The sequence below is a fragment of the Grampus griseus genome (genome assembly GCF_964374135.1).
Source record: "Grampus griseus genome assembly, chromosome: 20".
In the NCBI taxonomy this organism is placed as follows: domain Eukaryota; kingdom Metazoa; phylum Chordata; class Mammalia; order Artiodactyla; family Delphinidae; genus Grampus; species Grampus griseus.
In genome coordinates this window covers 38,874,048-38,885,935 of record NC_139014.1, presented here as the reverse complement: position 1 = coordinate 38,885,935, position 11,888 = coordinate 38,874,048, and the positions used below count along the sequence as shown (strand labels likewise).

Here is an 11,888-nt window from a genome sequence, read left to right as displayed (position 1 = left end):
ACCAGAGGTCACCTTCCCACAGAAACTTTATTTTTCACAAATCTCAAGTGCAAAACATAGATGACCATATATAATAAGCACAAATTTTTAACCACAGAATGTCTACAAGAATTATAGCTTTAAAAAATACAACCAATTTTTATATCTCAAAAATATCTCAACTCAAATAAATTAATTTCTTAAAAAGTACACCTCCTACTATTGGTTTGGCATGACTGGTTGAACTCTGGTGCAGCCACACCGGGAGCTGCAGGCACGCATGTGGCGTGCAGCGTGCTCTCGCCCTGGCCGCAGTGACCACGGCTCACCCGGTGGGACTCACGCTCACACACGACGAGGAGCATGCAGTAATAATACAGGTTTTCAAAAAATGACAAATACGACGTCCTCACGCACTATGCTTCTCACCGTGGCCTTAACACAGCTGCAGTTGACGCCCCGGGGCTCCAGCGCAGCGGGCAGGGTGGCTGCCACCTCCACAGCTGTGGAAACAGCCTTACACCCAGGAGCTTGACTCTTCCCCCCGCCCCCGCAAGAGACAAAGGCCACCACACAAGCACTCCCGGGAGGCTAGGCCCCAGACCAGCACTTGATTCATGGCCAAGTGCTCCCTCCTCCCCGCAGCTGAAACCAAACCTCAAAGCAGGACGGGCTCAGAACAGCTGGGTGTGCTCCAGCCTTAGCTGAGGCTAGGCTGGTTTTCCTTCCAGCCAGAAGTAGAGATTTGATACTTTTCCTTTTTGCAATGTTAATACCATCTCTCTCTCAAAAATTCCAGTTGTATCAGTTTCTATCACAATATTGGGAAAAAGCCAGAAAGCTAGCTGGTTTGCTTCAAAGCACGAGCCAAGGCACTTTCTTGAGCCTCTAGGGAGATGGGAGGTAAGAGCTGATGCTGGCTTGGGGGGCTGGTGCCTCCGAAGGCTGTCCACATGGACTGATGGACCGCACCAGCCCAGGAGGGCTCCTGCCTCTGCAAAGATGACGTGGGCCATGTGGAGAAGCTGACCGGCCAGGCGCCATCAGGCTGGGAAGGGGGGGGCCACGCGCCCAGCAGTGGTGGAGTGGGTGGCGAGCTGCGTGCGAGATCTTCCAGGCCGCTGGGCCTCCAGGGACGTGTCACGAGCTGCAGCAGCCCTGGCACTCTAGGGAGAATCTATCGGCCATCCTGGGATTTTGACATGGGATTTGTTACTTGTTTGGGGATGAAGTCTATGATACTTTGCACACAGTAACTGATCGGAAGCAAGAAATTCAGAGCTAGATAGGAAATGGCAGCTGGGCTATCACAGCCCATTTCCAGATTCTACTAAAGGAGTAGGGTCCCCAGGGCCACAGGTGCTAGAAAAGGGTTCAGCTGATGTCTACCGTGGAGCTTCTGGAAATCACTACTGCATAAATGCCAGCCTGGGCAGGTTCTTCTTAACCTGGACTGCTTTAAAAAGGCAGGGTGGGGGCTTCCCTGGTGGCGCAGTGGTTGAGAGTCCACCTGCCGATGCAGGGGACGCAGGTTCGTGCCCCAGTCCGGGAAGATCCCACGTGCCGTGGAGCGGCTGGGCCCGTGAGCCATGGCCGCTGAGCCTGCGTGTCCGGAGCCTGTGCTCCGCAACGGGAGACACCACAACAGTGAGAGGCCTGCGTACTGGAAAAAGAAAAAAGGCAGGGTTGGGGGGCAGGTAATGGACTGGAAGTGAAGTTGAAACAAACCTCAAGGTTTTGGTGCCTGGGCCTTCGAGGCAATACTTAGAATTGAAAAAGTACTAAGGGCACTGACACCCTCTGATTTTTGAAGCGTTTCTCAGCATTTGGACGCTTGCTGACCTATTACCAGGGAAAACCTCTTAAGATTCCCGACGAGATGAGTTCGTTGCACAGGCCCCCACCACTCAGACTCAGGTGCATCTGAGACTCCTGGCAGGTTCCAGTCCCCAGCGTGGCGGGGCCGGGAGGGCCTGGTTCCCCTTTGAGCTCCCTTTGAAGAGAAACATACTTGGCATCAAGCATTCTGTGAAACTGCCACGCTGCAAAGCTGGATTTTAACCAAAATTTAAATGCTGGAGTTCAGCCACTAGTCAGTGAATACAGCTCTACTCCTCAATGAAGAAACAGCTCAGGAGAGGGGCTCTGGGTGCCCTCTCTGCGGCCACCCCATGGCCAGGCCTTCTCGCACCGGCAGGGCTCGCCCGAGGCGGAGCTTCTGCACAAACACCCTCCAGAGTGGACTTTCGCTTCTAGGCCAGTGTGACTGACCTGCTGCCCTTTCTGGCTTCCCAGGTGCGAGGTGTGAACCACAGAGGCCATGTTGGTGGCCCGGGAACGAAACAGGGGTGGGCCCATGATCGCTTCCCATTTGGTCATTTGGGCCCCATGGACCGCTCTTCCCTCGGACATAAGGTGTCACAAGCTCGTGTCCCAGGAGGCCCAAGTAGATGCAATTAGCCACCTACCTAGAAAACAAAGCAGCATCTGAACACAAGGGGGGCGGTGGTAACAAGAGGGCAGCCTTCCCACCAGCACCCACACTGCACGTTCGGAAGCTGCCATGTGGTCCCTGGAGACGCCTCTCTGAGGGACACAGGTGACAGCACAGGTGCGAGGACCCGAGGAGATGCGGTGGCAGCCCTGTCATAGTGGGCCTTGGTCACGGCCTCCGGAGCAGAATCACACTCTGGCAGGAATGGGGACCCTGACCAGAAGCCTGGGCAGGGAGGGCCACGGGAAAGAGATGATACGAAGCCTCCTTGGTCACCGGGGGTCCTGACCGCTGTGGTGTGCTGCAAAGCTGGTGGCGGACCAGGTCTCAACAGCAGGACTCTGACGACACAGAACACGGCCCTGGCAGACACGCACGCATGCTCAGGAGCAACCACTATGGCTGGTTCAGGTGCGTTTTACCACAACTTGGGGAAAAAAATTAAAAAGCAGTAATACCAAGAGTTCTCCCTGCTTAGGAACAAACAACTTAAAGAAGAAAAGTATGACATTTTCAAGGTTGCAAAAAACCATCCACCTACACACACCAGTGGTAACTGTGTCAGGAGGGTCCTGGTGGGTAAACAGGAAGTGGGGCTGGGACTCAGCTGGGGCGGAACGAGCTGCTGTGAGTGCGTGTGCTCCAGGCCAGCACGGCCTTCCCGGAGGAGATCCTAGCCCGCTGGCTGCCCCGTGCCCGCGACACCCCGTGAGGTAGTGAAGTGGTAGCGACGGTCTGCGGTGACCTCTGCCGGGCGAGCGCCAGCCCACCTGCAGACCCTCCCCGAGAGGACAGTGTCGGCACCCCCAGGACAGCTGGTGGCTCCTCGCCCGCACAGCAGGAAGCCTGTGCCCAGGCCCCCACGACAGCGGTTCTGATGACCAGGGGCCAGTGACTGGTCACTCCGCTGAGCCTGGGAGCCCAGCGGCAGGCCCCTCCGTGCCTGGCAAGGACGTGAGGACAGGGCAGGGAGCATCCAGGGACCTCCCCTGGGAGGGCGGCTCCACAAGGGCACGCGAAAGGTCCGGCTGGGGTCTGCACTAGGCAATGGACGTTCCATTGTCCTGCTTTCGACCAAATAATCCAGTTAACGGCTGCTCCCCTTGATGTTGCTGCGCAAGAGGGCCGGCGTGGTCCTCCCTGCAGGCTCCGCCTCCCTGTCCCTCATCACAGTGCTGAAGCTTTCTTCTGCCCTGGCCCCCAGTCCCAACCCCAGGCCACTCTCCAAGGGGCCGCGAGCTGTTACCGTCCTTCCAGATGCCACCAGGGGGCCAGTGCCCCCACCGTCCTTGCCCAGAGCCACCTGGGAACCACGGCTGCCACCTCGGTTTCCTTCCTGCCAACGACACCAGAAGTCTAAACAGCTCAGAAGACCCCCGGTCATGCCAACGCCCTCCCCGTACCGAGTCACAGGTCTTGGTCACAGTGGCCGGGCCTGACCTCAGATCTTGTATAGGAAACTGGGGACGTAGTCGAACCTGAGCACGGGTTGGCCGGCTGCGGAAGGCTCCCGCGTGTAGTGTAGCTTCAGCAGCTCTGCCAGGTACTGGACCACCTTGACGTCTTCGTTCACCAGCCCCAGGTTCAGCTGCAAGAAGCTGGCCTGGCGGCTGGCGGCCAACCCCTCAGCTTCCGTGCCGCGGGCAGGCAGGTGCAGGTGGCGGCAGAAGGCATAGAGAAAGGCCTTGGCGCAGAGCTGCGTGAGCACACTCTGCACGTGCAGGGAGTAGGTGCTGCCCCGCTTGATGTGTGTGCGGTGGTCCGCCAGCCGGGGCACCAGGGTGCCTCTGTAGAGGGGGCAGCGCAGGGTCTTCTGGTCCAGGTCCAGGATGCTCGTGTAGCGGCTGTAGCGGCTCAGGGCGTGGAGAGTGCCGGCACTGGCGGGGGACGCCACCCTGAAACACACAGGCCAAGGTCAGGAGGCAGAAGCTGGGGTGGGCCCCTGCCGTGAGGCCAGCCCCCACCCAGCCCCACTCGCCGGCACACTCTGGAAGGCAGGTCTGGCCACCACGGCCTTCGAGGCTCCTCACCCCTCTCACGACCAAGGTCAAGTGCCTAGTGTGGCCCACGAGGCCCTGACGACCTGCTTCCTGCTGCCCCTGACGCCCCAGCTGTCCCTCCCCAGGCTTTCCGTGGGGCCCCTCCCGGACCTGTTCGCTCCTCGTTCTTGCTCTGTGACCCGGGGCAAGGTCCTTAACTTCCGAGCCTCGGCTGTGAGGCAAGGACGATGGTCCTGCCTCTGGCGTCACAGCGGAGGCACAGGCTGTGGCGCTCAGGACAGCGTCTGGCCCTCGCCACCGGCCTGGCACTGACCGGTGTGGCGCCAGGAGCTCCTGCAGACCCAGGACCGCACCCCATGCCGTGCCCGGCACATCAGAGACAGGCAGGCCGGGTTCACTCAGCGAGGGAAGGAGGCCAGAGTGTCGGCCTCAGTAAGCGGCCCCTGACCACCCCGTCTAGACCAGGTCTCCCAGAGGAGCTGGGATTACCCTGCAGAGTCCAGCAAACGGCTGGCTGACCAGCCGCTTCACACACTGACGCTCCTCTGGAAGCTGGGGCTTGTGAAGTAGTTGTAAAAGGACTGACGGTCTCTTGGGACTGAGGTCACCTCATCATACTTCCCCCTCATGGGTGTTCTCTTCTTGTAGAGTTGACAGTCGTTTATCGTGCGCCTAGCGTATTCCAGGCAGTGACTTGGGGCCTGGCCTGGCTGGGAAGAAAGGACACGCACACGAGCCGGCCCAGTGAGGGGAGGCATGGCCTCCGTGTCCACAGCAGCGGCCGCGGGCTGGGAAGGCACTGGAGGAGGGGCCTCGGAGTCCTAAGAGAGGTGGGCTCTGGGGACTGCAGAGCACGGCAGGCGCAGGGGCAAGCGGGGCCGGGCCCCCCACCACAGGCCACGAGGAGTCAGACTTGCCGGCGGCTCCCCGCCCGCTCCTGGGTGACCCTTACCTCCCCCCCCGGGGGCTGGGCCACGAGCTAAATGCCTCACCTCATCTTCCTGCCCTACACTTGGCTGCCGCCCACCTCAGGCCAGCCTCTCCCCAGGCTCTGGCGCCCCAGCCTACTCCCGCCCACGGCGGCACCACCTCTTTTGCGCCTCCAAACTCTTCCTTCATTGGCTCCCCTCAAAGCTCCTCCGGAGGCCAGATGACACGGGAGGAGCTGCGGCCGGGCCTCTGTCCCTCGGGCAGCACCCCGCCCACCCCCGTCTTGAACTTCATTACGGCCGGGGTGGCGGGGGGACTCTGCACAGATGAGGACACTGGGCCCGCAGAGGGACTGTGGCTTGTCCTAGGTCACCCACGTAGAAGGCGGCTGAGCCGGGATTCAACCCAAGGCCTCTGACGCAACATCAGCACCTCCCCGCGCAGAATGGAGCTGTCTTCCAAACAGTCCAGGCCTTCTCACTGCTGCTTAGTAAGCAACCCGATTATTGCTGGGTTTGATTTATAATCGTGGGAAACCAACCTGATTGTTTATCCGTCTCTTACACCCACAAATGTCTGATCTGACTGACAAGCATTTCCAGGCAGAGGGCCTACTTCAGTGGAAAAAGAAAAATCCAGGGCCAATGCCACTGGTGGTTCTGGGGTAAGAGTCCTGAGGAACAGTCCTACACACAGTCCAAGTGCCCGGGCGGGGGGAAGGGACTGTCCTAGGCCACAGCTCTCGGATCCCAGACTGATCCAGCACCCGGGACCGAGCCCCTTAGACACACAAAGGCAGCCCTCTGCTCACACCCTTAAATGCTGACCCTCAGGTGGGCCTCCACCTGCCTCTCCGTCTCAGTGCTGGATCTGACTGCGGGGCCGTCTCACTAGCCACCTGCAGCTCTGGGCACCCCCGGGGCCGGGGCTCTGCGTGCATCCCGGGGGCAGCCCTTCCCTGCTCCGCGGGGTAGCGGCAGGAGCCTCCACGCCCGACAGCTGGGGCCACGGCTCGTCCCCTCATGGCGCCGCCCCACCGGGTCCGCTGCTCACCGCCCGGGATGCCTTCGGGTGAGCCGCAGCGAATCCAGTCCCCTCTCTCCTCCTGGCCCCTCGGCCGACCCTCCAGTGACACGTGCCCTGGGGGGCAAGGTCCCTGACCCGTCGACCGTGGTGCCCGCCGGAGCAGGGCCCTCCGGGGGCAGATCTCCCGATTCCCAGCACCTGTGTGCGCTCAGGGGTGTGGGAGGGAGGGCTTCGTGGGACGAGTCACCAGACATTCCCTAGAAAGGTCTCAGCTGTCACTGCTGACGGGCCTCCCGCTTTCCTGGAGGGACCCTCCACGGCTCCAAGTCTGGAGGCGAGGGCCCGGCTCCACCCCGGCCACCTGGCCTGCCTTCCACACGGCGATCGGCGCCCCCCTCCACTGCCCCCCAGGACGTCAGAGCAGCGCCTGCACAGAGCAGGCGCAGGTCAGACACGATGGGTCCCCGACACTTGCCAGCACCAGGCAGGTCTTCCTCGTGCAAATGGAAACAGCCTGGGGGAGCGCCAGCCCACGGGGTGGTGACGCTGGGACGGGAGCGAGGGCAGCCCTGTCACGCGACGCCCCCCTGCTGACGCACCTGTATCCTGGCTCCAGGCACAGTGACTGGCCTGTAATGGCTTTCAGTAAGTATCTGGCAAATGACCACTATTTTCCCAGGAGGGAGGAAGGCGCTGCCCAGGTGCCCACTGCGGAGAAGCAGCTCACAGCCCCCTTCCAGGGACACTGCCACCTGCCGCTACCCCCGCCTGCATCCCAGAGACATCGTGATTGATCACAGCTGGCTCCCCAGTGCAGCCACGCCGGGCCGCAGAATCCTTCTCAACACAGCACTGCAGTTGGGTGCCCAGGAGAGTGGAACTGACGTGAAGGATGCACCTCATTTGCCTGCCACCGCGTTCTAAGGAAGGAAGCTCAGGGGAAGCCTCTGGAAAGGGCAAGGCCATCCCAAACCTGGTCCTGGATAAGCCAGGTGATGTCGATAAACTGACGTGTGTTTTAGATTCTCCATCTTTTGAGGCAAAAAAAAATCAAAGGTCAGGGGTTGGGGTGAGAAGGGAGAGTTGGAGAAGGGAAGGTGTGTGTGTAGGGGCCGCCCGCCCGTCATCCCACCGAGAACAGCAGCCAAACACAGTCCCTTAAAGGCCTGCCCCCACCCCGACCCCTGCTCAAACTTGGCGCCGGCAGGGGCGCGGGGGCCCGGGCACCCGCTGAGCCTCGGCCCTGCGTCCACACTCCCACGATGCCCACGGGCTGGGCTTGCCCCTGTTTGGCAGGCCCGTCCTCACTGTTCCCCCACTGCGACCCCAGCCTCCCTGCCACTCAAGCCAGAGACCCCAGACCTCCTCCGGGCACCCGTCCCACGCCTCCCATGTGAGGCGCCCCCGTCAGAGCTCTCTGCTCCCTGTGCCGCCGGGCTCTGGCCTCCAGAGCACGAATTCTCCCAGAGCAGGGCCCCTCCAGCTCGTACCCCAGCCCCGCCAGCACGGCCCGAGAGTGAAGTGGACGTGGAAGCGCCCCGGGCTTGAATCCCACCACCATGCCCCCGCAGGGCGGCCAGGGATCGAGCGAGTCAGGTGGCCGTGAGCAGGGCGAACACGAGGCGGCTTGGGACGCTGACCTCACGGATGCCAGGGACCCGCATAAAGGCGCTGACTGCCACAGGGAGGAAAGGCCTCCTGCCCTCTCCGTAGTCCAGAGAGTGGACTCCTACCATCACCCAGCTTGACACGCATGAGTCTCAGGTGAGCAAAGGCAGGTGCGGGGAGAGAAGTGAGCCCAGTGCGCACGCCAGGGCAGAAGTCCCCCGAGCCAGACAAGCAGAACGTGGAAAAACCCAAAAGAACCTGCTACAGCACAAGCCGGTGACGTGGGGAAAAAGGAGAAAGCTTCCAGGGGGCAGGGGGAGGGGATGGGCTCCTGGGGCAGAGGGGACAGGGGAGGGAGAGCCGGGGCGGCTGCCTCTGCCAGCACCCCTGCCCTCCTCAGAGGCAGACCCCGCCTCAGTCATTTACCCCATAGCGTGAGTTAGAGACTCAGCAGGGACCTGAGACCCAGCGGTCCAGTCGTTCCCAAACCTCGCTGCACACCAGGCGAACTCCACGTCGTACCCCAGGCCAACCCAAGCGCAACCCTGCGGCATTCTAGAAAATCCTCCCAAACCATTCTGACACAGCAGGGTGCAGACCAGGTTGGGAACCACTTAGGAACTGCAACCCCTCATGTGACAGACAAGGCAACAGGTCAGAAAAGGAAGAGGATTTGCCAAAAGCGACACAGCCAGTTGGTGCTGGGGCCAATCTGGAAGCCAGGCCTCCTGGTTCTGGGGCCACCACACCGACTCGTGAACCTCACCCAGAGGGACGGCCACCTGAAGCCTCATCTCTGACCAGCCAGGGCCCATCCCCACCACCTGTGACCAATTACCTCTGCAGACCAATAAGCTTCCACTTCTGAAAATCCGTGATGTGCAATGGAGAGGACACCCAGTGCTTCACGGGCTTGGCGTGGAGGCTGTAGCTGGGGACAAAGATGGACAGCGCGGTCACAAGCTTCCTGACTGCGGCCTCCTCCTCCCCGAGGATCACGAGCGTCCTCCCGCTGAGCAGGGAGTAGATGGCTGGGTGGGCAAAGGGGTACTGGCGGATGAATCTTAAGGCGTTCTGGCCCGCCCTCTTCTTATGCCTCTCGGAAGAGGGGCCAGTGGGAGGAACAGAAGAGGGAGTCCTGTCGGAGCTGGAGGAGATGACGCTGCTCCCGTAGCTGGTGGCGTCGGAGCGGTCATCCAGGCTGGTCTTACTGCCGTCCCGGCTGATCAGAAGGTGGCTCGGGTCCAGCTCATAAGCAGGGAAGCCTTCGGAACCGCTGTCTCGGGAAGAGGCGTTGGCGTTTTCCACCGAGAAGTCCATGTGGAACTCCTGGTCCTTCTGCCGGTAGCGTTGCGGGGGGACACTCACGACCCCGTCCTCGTCAGAGAGCGTGTGGCCCGGGGTGGAGAGCGGCACCCGCAGAGTGCCACCCTCCCTCCCAATGCAGCAGGAGTCTGTCTGTGACGGGGTGACCCCCGAGCCGCCCTCCTCGGCCTCCCCCAGCTCCGGCGGGCTGAGGCCTGCCTGGAAGTGGATGGCTCCCCCACCGTCATCTGCGTAGGACTCTTCTTCATTAATGGCACTTGGGTAACTGGCCTTGAAGTCGTCGGGGATGAGGGCCTCAGAGGGGCAGGTGCTGAGGACTTCAATACTGTCCCCGCTGATCGTCCTGTGGCTGACAGCCTTGCTCCGGACCACCTGGGGGCTCAAGGGCACCGTGAGGCTGGCCTGGCTGTCAGACTTAGACAGCACAGAGGTGGACTTCTCCGTGCCAAGAACCTCAATGCTCTCTCCACTGCTGATGCTTCCTTTCATGTCCATATCCAGGCAGTCCAAGTTTTCCTGGGGGTCAAAACTGCTTGACTCTGTCACCTCCACTTCCCTGGACCCCTCCTCCCCAGGCTCCTGCTCCGTCTTGATTAGCACGGACTCCACACTGGACGTGCAGGAGCCCACGCTAATTAACACTTGAGGAACTGGGCACTCTTCTACAGACCTGGAAGGCGGCCTGTCGTGACTGGGCTTAGGGGGTGCACTCTCCTGCTTCTCTTCCCCCCTGTCATCGACCTCTACCAAGTCTTCAAAGAGGAAGTTTGTGATATGCTGTTGCTTCAGGAGTGCTCTGTCGATCTGACTGGTCAGGAGGTAGCACAGGTCTCCTCTGAAAATGTGCTCAATGTGGCTGAGCTGGGCCAGGGTCTGGGTGAAGTACTCGGTGTCGCAGAGCTCCTCCAAGGTCTTCAGCTTCTTGTCAAAACACTTGGTGGACTTTGCTTTGATGAGTTTTGGGGTGTAGGTGGGTCTGCAGGTGTAATGGTCTCTGTCAGCAGACTCTTCGGGGTCAGAGGTAGTGGCTGCCTGGCTGGGCGGATCCTGGGTGTGCGCCATCTCCCCAGGACACAAATCGGACCCCCTCAACTTCCGATGAGGGTACGAGCGGATCTGCCTCAGCAGGTCTTGATGTTCAATGATGGACTTCTCCACACTGGCCAGCTCATTGGCCTTCTCGATGGCCTGAGATGAGTAAAAACCTTTGTCGTTGGCTTTCTTCTGGATCTCTGTCTCGGTGTGCAGCACTGTCCTGGTGTAATCCAGGTCTTTCAGTTTTTTTTCAAGTTCCCCAGCAAATGCCTTCCTGTTGCCTGTTTTCAAGCACTCTGAAGCTTTGGAAAATTCAGCTGAGAGCTCCTGGAACTGCTGCATGATTTTGTGCTGGTCTGCTGAGATATAAGCCATACAAAAGGGCCTCACGAAGCCACGGGCCTCCAGGTCGTACAGGGTGAGGTGGTGCACGTAGGCAAAGGCCCCCTCCTTGGAGTCTCCCAGCACGACCTTGGAATCCTCCACGAAGTTCAGCTTGGGGTAGGCAGAACCAGGGGGATGGCCCACGAAGGAGGCCTGGTAATCCACAGACATGATCCGCAAAGAGAAGTAATTGAGATCAAAAGTACCGAAAACTTTGGTGTCATTGGGGATGGTCAGTAAGGGCTGGGGTCCCACCTGCTCAGAGAACTCGGAAATAAGGATGAAGTCCCGAGAGAACTTGGCCCCGGACAGTTTGGACCATGGACTCGCTCCTTGGCTGGCGAAGGGGAAGAGCGGCACCGAGTACTCCTCGGGCAGGGCCGGCTCATTGTAAGGTTCCTCCTCGTATTCATCCTCTTTGGTGAAGGCCACCACGTCAGGGGCGCTGATCATATTTCCAGATATATGGTGAGTACATTGAGAGGAAGTGGGAAAGAATGCGGGGGTAGCCAAAGCGAGGAGCCAGGCCTCTGGAGGAGGAAGCAAAGTTCTTACGGGCTTCTTTGCGCCCTCAGGGGTACGAGGCAGCCGATCACATACCCGCGGGCTCGAACTCCCGCAGCCCCTCAGAGCTGTGGCTCCTTCAGAGCTCTCGGAGGCTTGAGGAACTCCGCGAGTCGGGAAGACCGGGAGGCCGGCTGCCCTTCTACTCTTCGGGCGACCACAGCCGGCGCAGGGCACCCGCAGAGAGGTCACCGGCACTCCCCAGAACCCACCGCCACGGCAACAGCCTCAGCCCTGAACAGGTGCCCAATGCGGGGGTACGGGCCGCCGCACGGACCATCCAGGCGTGGCAGCCCCCACGGCCCGAGGGCAGAAACCGTCGCGACTCCCCGGACGCCACAACCCAGAGACTGCTACCGCGGCGCCGCCATCTTGGTATCACATGACTCGAGACATCGTGCCGCGAGACCCGGAAGCGTTCGCGTCAACTTCCGATCCGGAGAGCGGCGTCTCCCGAGGGCTGAGCGGGAAGGGAGGGGAGTGAGGTGGCCGCGCCGTGCAGCGTGGGAGTTGTAGTTCGCGGGGCTGTGCCCCTCACGCCG

The 11,888-nt window shown here is 60.7% G+C and overlaps 1 protein-coding gene across 2 annotated transcripts; it reads right to left on the bottom strand.

Annotated features, from left to right (window-relative positions):
• Positions 1 to 8: 8 nt before the first annotated feature.
• On the bottom strand, positions 9 to 11,676 carry SMCR8 (SMCR8-C9orf72 complex subunit). Of its 2 annotated transcripts, XR_014298284.1 has the most exons (3): positions 8,876 to 11,676; positions 2,448 to 4,368; positions 9 to 1,642 (listed from the first exon to the last, which is right to left on the bottom strand). XR_014298284.1 is itself a non-coding variant. In XM_082678395.1 (2 exons), the coding sequence occupies exons 1-2, from the start codon at positions 11,233 to 11,235 to the stop codon at positions 3,915 to 3,917; spliced, it is 2,814 nt and encodes a 937-aa protein (XP_082534521.1). In that variant the 5' UTR covers positions 11,236 to 11,676; the 3' UTR covers positions 9 to 3,914. The 2 variants fall into 2 exon arrangements, 1 of the variants encoding a protein (XP_082534521.1); XM_082678395.1 differs by having other exon boundaries at positions 9 to 4,368.
• Positions 11,677 to 11,888: the final 212 nt, after the last annotated feature.